Raw genomic sequence first — 6,355 nt, 5'->3', positions numbered from 1 at the left:
CTCTCCTTCTTCACTGACCTTGGTGTCTGCAGAGTTGTCTCCTCTCACATATTCTCACTCCTCTCTTCCAGCTGCTGTTGTGCAGTATTATTTACCCTTTAAAAAATGTGCTATCAGAAAGGTGTTGCCAACACTGCTAATAGGCCCAGCTTTGGCGAGTGGCAGGTCGTCCATCTTGGAGCTAGCTGGCACTGGCTCTATCAGACATGGGGGAAGCTTCTGGCATCTCCTCACAGAAGCCACCCCTGTGTATCCCTCCAACTATCAAAACCTTGCCATGCAAACCCAATATGCTCCTTTAACTCAAGTTTCTCATTATATTTTCTACAGCTTCCTAAATCCACTTGGCTCACAAAGCACTGGCAGATTGACATCAACAGGTTGATTTCATAATAACGATGGTAACAGTTTGTTGTTTCAGGTGTGGAGGAGAGATCTGATATATATAACCTGTTTGAAAAACAAAGGGGTCCCTCCCAACACACACAACTCATTCTGAGCTTGCAAAGTGTCTAGAAAGGGCAAACTCAGAGACTTCTCCTCTACCAATACGTGAAAGGGTCCTTCAGAGTATAGTGTATTCACTCAATAGACTGTGCACATCCACACCAGCAACACTAGCATAAAGTTCAGGCACCACTAGCTCAGGCACCTGCAGTACTGCACGGTCATTGCTGGTCTTTATAGCTGTTTGTAGAGATTGGATCAGGTCTGCTGGAGAAGGCCGGTTGGTTGCATTCCACTGCCAGCAGGACTTCATGATGCTGTACCTGTAAGATGGAGAAGTAAGGAGGCGCCGGGAATGAAAAACACCAACACAAAATTTTACTGCTGTCGAGTCATCTCATATTAAAAATGTCTAGAGACCTCCTCTTTTTCTGCTTCATATGAAGTTCATTCAATGGCCCTTTGAAATTTGCAACCACATAATAACGTGTGGGGACAAAGGCACGCTGTTGTTTGCGAGGCTATCAACTGTGAGTATGGGAAAAGGGAAAAAGATTGTTTGGTATTCCCTTTTGAAATAGCAACTGGATTCCTTATGGAAGAAAAAGCCTCTGAATATTAAAAGGAATAATGTCTTCACAAGAGGAAATATAACGCCTTAGATCTTGCTTGTCCCACAACTTAGAGGAGAAAGATTACTTCAGAATAGTCCTGCACCTTGCAGGGAAGCAGTGGAGCAACAAAATGCAAGGGCAGACATGGAAACAGAAATAAGAGCAATTCGCAAAAGCAGAAAAGAGAGGTTTTGGCAATCAAGGTTTCATGCAGCAGAATCCAGAAAGGAGATGTGGAGACACGTGAGAACAAGTCTCCCCAGCTAACAGGTTACTGTTTTGTATAGTCTAGACTTAGAGATCTTTTCTAAGATCTAGTTTTGTATGCCTCACTTCCATTTAGCTCTGCAGATGTCAAGTTCAATTGTCCATAAAGCAAGTGGCTTACATGACTTGCTGGCAGCTCGAGGGCTGCTTCATAATGTTCCGTCTCTGCAGGTATGATAAAATGTCAGAAGGTGGCACCTCAGGATATGGTGGAGCACCTGGAAGGGCAAAAGGAATTAAGGTAATGGTTGCAGAGAGCAGCTTCTGTATAAGAATGCCTGCCTTCCCTACCGAAATCCATTTTTTTCCTGCCACAATTCACACTGACAGAAAGTCTAACAGGAATTGTCAAGACTTTGCAAGCTGGAAAAAACAGTATGTTTATTTAAATAGTCCAACTTTATATTCTGCAATTTGAGAATTTGTGTCTCATTAATTTGCTGCTTCCTTACATATTTTTTTATTAACACTAAATGTTCTTACCTAATGTAATCATTTCATACAGAAGAATTCCAAAAGACCATCTGCAAGAAAAGAAAACAAAGCAATGTTAAGTTTCCATTCTAGCTAGCTAGCTTAAATATGTACAAATTACTAGGCATGACCTGTAGAAATGAGAAGAGAAGGTATGACCTATAAAGTTGAGCATTATTCTGAGAACAGATATGCCCTACTGTGATCTTCAGAAAATGGCATGATACATAAAGGAGTGAAAGAGACAGGCCTGACAGACAGACGAACTTCAAGTTGCCCAGAGAGGTTGTGGAGTCTCCTTCTCTGGAGACATTCAAAGCCCGCCTGGATGCGTTCCTGTGTGATCTGATCTGTGTGTCCTGCTCCGGCAGGGGGATTGGACTAGATGATCTTTCGAGGTCCCTTCCAATCTCTAACATTCTGTGATTCTGTGAAGTCCAAAAATTAAATCATACATGTCTGCCTTGATGCTGGGGGGTTTCTTCAGGAGCTGCTCTGGAGCCTGCCACTTGACTGGCACAATCCGTGTGAGTGAGTTGGCACCATATGTGTGGCTTTCATAGGCCAGACCCAAACCACAGAGCTTAGCAGTGAAGTCATTATGAAGGAGGACATTCCTGGCAGCAATGTCACCATGAAACAACTTCTTCTGTTCAAGGTAAGCCTGGAAAGTTGGAAAAGAAAGAGACCATGATAATTTTAAAAGGAATTTTAATTGATATAAATTTTCACTTAGTTTATGCCTGTCTTCCACACTGTGGAACAGATGTGTATGTTCACCAAAAGAATGCAAGCAAATTTGGCTCAGTTTTAACAAAGCACATCTTCAGCGCTTAAGCCAAGAAAACTTAGGCCACCATGCAGACTTGTGTTGCAACCAAGCAAGAAAGGAAAAACGCAGCAAATGTGAGCAGACTTACCAGAGCTGCTGCAACTTGCTGTCCAATTTCATATACTTGCCTCTCAGTGAGGTCATAGGGGATACCATCCATTGTCATTACATCCTAGAAACAAAAAGAGCAGACCTTGGATCAAACAAATGCCTTAGCTGTAGGGGACTGGGGAACGTTTCCTTCTAATCTAATAAAATGAGTACTATCTAATCTTACACTCTGCCAGCTAATTTCACAATTGGTCATAAATTGACTGAAATATAAAAGAGTACATAGATGGGTGATCTGGATGGACAGATGGATGGATGGTGTGCTGGGTAAGATAAGTACACTAGAGACAACTGGTAGGTAAATTGAAGGCTGGAGAAGAGATGAATAAGTTAGACAGATATGGGCAGGATGACAGTGGAGAATGACAATCCACACAGATGAATGAAAGATCTATTATAAATTAGAATGATGAGTAGAAAAACACATTTATAACATATGAATGGTTATCTGGTATGAGACTAGCAGTCCGTCTCCCTTACTACCCTGCCTGTAACAGTAACCCTAGGTGCACACCCAGATAAGAGAAAGAGACTAAGGTAAGCACACAATGTTTTTCCTGTGTAGTTTTCCAGCATCCAACTATTTTTAACTTAAAGAGTTCCTGAGATAGTTATGGTTTCAACATGTTCAGTGACCTTTGAAAGGTTATGTTCCATTAATGTATTCACTCTTGTCTTGAACCCATGTAAAGTTTCAAAATCCACAGTAGACAGTGGCAAAGAATTCCATTAGTCAACTCCCCACTTCATGAAGAACCACTTCCATTTGTTTGTTTTGAACACGGCACTTATCAGCTTTATTTGCTACCACCTTGCGCTTCTGCTGAACAAGACATCGAGCAATCTCTCTGTATTTAGTGTTCCAGATGTAGGAGAACAATGGATTTATATAGTGACATGGCAGAGTTTTGTTTCTATGCTTTTCTTAATAACACCTAATATTTGGGGTTTTTTTGGCTGAAGCTAACATTTTCATCAGACTGTATATTTTCACACAAACAGTCCCATGTTTTCACTCCTCATCAGCAATGGGCAGATATGAGGCCATCATTACATATGTGAAGCTAGGATTGCTTTTCCACATGGGCATAATTTCATTTTTAACTACACTGAATTTCATCTGTTCTTTTTATTGGCCAGTCTCTCAACCTTGGGAGATCTTTCTGCAATTCCTCAAGGTCAACCCTTGCCTTTAATGGCTGGTATCCCTGGCAACTTTCATCACTTCACTGTCATCCCATTTTCTAGGTTATTAATACATGCAATTAACAGCACCACGTCCTAGCATATATATACACCAGCAGATCTTCATGGGTGACCTCCCACCATGCAAGTACCAACCTTTCAGTTTTATGCTCCATTTCCTGTCTTTTAATCAATTAGTTGCCACCCAATGACCTTCTCCCTGGTGTCGTAACTGCTCTGTTTTCCTAGAAGCATTGGGAGTGGGACATTATTTAAAACTTTTTAGAAATTCAGGCAGCTGTATCAGCTCTCACTCCAATGGTCTGCAAAGTAGGACTTTGCTTATGTCAACTTCTCCAAACTATGAGAATCATAGAATGGTTTGAGTTGGAAGGGACCTTAAAGATCATCGAGTTACAAACCCCTGCTATGGGCAGGGACACCTCCCACTAGACCAGGCTGCTCAAAGCCTCATCCCACCTGGCCTTGAACACCTCCAGGGATGGGGCATCCACAACTTCTTTGGGCAACCTGTTCCAGTGCCTCACCATCCTCATTGTAAAAAATTTCTTCCTAATATCTAATCTAAATCTACCCTCTTTCAGCTTAAAACCATTACCCCTTGTCCTGTCACTACACTCCCTGATAAAGGGTTCCTCCTCATCTCTCCTGTAGGCCCCCTTTAAGTACTGGAAGGCTGCTATCAGGTCTCGTTGGAGCCTTCTCTTCTCCAGGCTGAACAAGCCCAACTCTCTCAGTCTGTCCTCATATGGGAGGTGCTCCAGCCCTCTGATCATCTTCTTTGACCCTCCTCTGGACTTGCTCTAACAGGTCCATGTCTTTGCTGTGCTGAGGGCTCCAGAGCTGGATGCAGTACTCCAGGTGGGGTCTCATGAGAGCAGAGTAGAGGAAGAATCACCTCTCTCAACCTGCTGGTCGTGCTTCTTTTGATGCAGCCCAGGATACAAGGCTTTCTGAGCTGCAAGTGCATATTGCTGGCTCATGTTGAGCTTTTAATCAACCAGCATCCCCAAGTCCTTCTCCTCAGGGCTGCTCTCAATCCATTCTCCTCCTATGTTTGTGCTTGGGATTGCCTCAACCCACATGCAGGACCTTGCACTTGGCCTTGTTGAAATTCATGAGGTTTGCACGAGCCCATCTCTCAAGCCTGTCAAGGCCCCTTTGGATGGCATCTCTTCCCTCCAGCATGTCGGCAATACCACACAGCTTGGTGTCATTGGCAAACTTGCTGAGGGTGCACTCAATCCCACTGTCCATGTCGCCAACAAAGGTGTTAAACAACACCAGTTCTAATTCCAACCCCCACAGAACGCCACTTGTCACCGGTCTCCACTTGGACATTGAGCCGTTGACCACAGTTCCTTGAGTGTGACCATCCAGCAAGTTCCTTATCCACCAAGTGGTCCTTCCATCAAATCCATGTCTCTCCAGTTTAGAGACAAGTATGTCGTGCAGGACAGTGTCAAAGGCTTTGCACAGGTAGATGATGACAGTTACTCTTCCCTTATCCACTAGCACTAAACTATATCATATCAACCAAGATATCCACTAATTCTATACCAGTTTAGACTTATGTAGAACTTCTTTGGAGGATGGAAATAGATTAGACTGATAAGACGGATGCATGGAGAGATGAAAAGAATCATCTATGACTTATGGATGGATATGTATCAAAGGAATTTAAGAAGATACTCTATCATCACTTCTTTTGACTCACCTTCCGACATGTCCATAGAAATGTCAACAGGTCACCAAGAGATACATCTTCCATGATCATATAAAGTGGGAGCTGGTCTACACAGCATCCAACCAGTTCAACCAGGTTCTCATGATGGCCAAGACTTTGATGGAATTTAATCCTTCCCAGGAAATCCTTTACTTCCTGGGGACTATCCGGGGCTGAAAAAAAATGACCACACACACAAAAAAAAAAAAAAAAAAAGAAAAAAAAGAAAAGGAAACAAAAAATTCAAATGGAGGCAGCAAAGAACAGGGTGAGTAACTTTTAAAATCAACATGAACAGCAATCTTTAGTGCTACCAAGACACTCCTACCAAGACACCACTCTGACTAGCTATCATGATACTGAACACAGCTTGTTCTTGCCCAGTAATGACTGCAAAGTTCTGCCCAGCATCATGTCTTTGATACAGAGATATGTACCAAAGTGGATCCTGGCCATGTGCCTTACCTTGTAAGGCTTTCAGTACTACAGTCTTAGTCTTGCCAGGGTTCCCAGTTTCCAACTGTCCTCTGTAGATGCTCCCATAGTGGCCATGTTTTATCAGCTGCAAGGTGCCTGGTGAGAGTTTCTCTCGTGGTATTTCCAGTTCTTTCAGAGTCAAAGATGCTGAATTTAGCAGGCTCTCCACAGATGTCTCACTCAGGTGGATATAGTGATTCT

At 42.8% G+C, this 6,355-nt stretch overlaps 1 protein-coding gene across 2 annotated transcripts in view; it reads right to left on the bottom strand.

Annotated features, from left to right (window-relative positions):
* Positions 1 to 565: 565 nt before the first annotated feature.
* Positions 566 to 6,355, bottom strand: part of STYK1 (serine/threonine/tyrosine kinase 1) — a 7,911-nt gene continuing 2,121 nt past the window's right edge. Inside the window, exons 3-9 of one of the 2 annotated variants that reach the window (XM_010075089.1) lie at positions 6,143 to 6,353; positions 5,669 to 5,850; positions 2,723 to 2,806; positions 2,258 to 2,466; positions 1,812 to 1,852; positions 1,450 to 1,546; positions 566 to 770 (exon numbers count right to left, since the gene is read on the bottom strand). In XM_010075089.1, the coding sequence (XP_010073391.1) occupies positions 566 to 770; positions 1,450 to 1,546; positions 1,812 to 1,852; positions 2,258 to 2,466; positions 2,723 to 2,806; positions 5,669 to 5,850; positions 6,143 to 6,353 (1,029 nt within the window). Of the gene's footprint in view, positions 771 to 1,449; positions 1,547 to 1,811; positions 1,853 to 2,257; positions 2,467 to 2,722; positions 2,807 to 5,668; positions 5,851 to 6,142 lie in introns of both variants that reach the window. The other variant, XM_010075088.1, reaches the window with a different exon arrangement.

Source organism: Pterocles gutturalis, unplaced genomic scaffold (genome assembly GCF_000699245.1).
Source record: "Pterocles gutturalis isolate BGI_N339 unplaced genomic scaffold, ASM69924v1 scaffold6847, whole genome shotgun sequence".
Classification (NCBI taxonomy): domain Eukaryota; kingdom Metazoa; phylum Chordata; class Aves; order Pterocliformes; family Pteroclidae; genus Pterocles; species Pterocles gutturalis.
The sequence above is the reverse complement of the archived record's forward strand: the minus strand, read 5'-3'. Positions and strand labels throughout refer to the sequence as shown.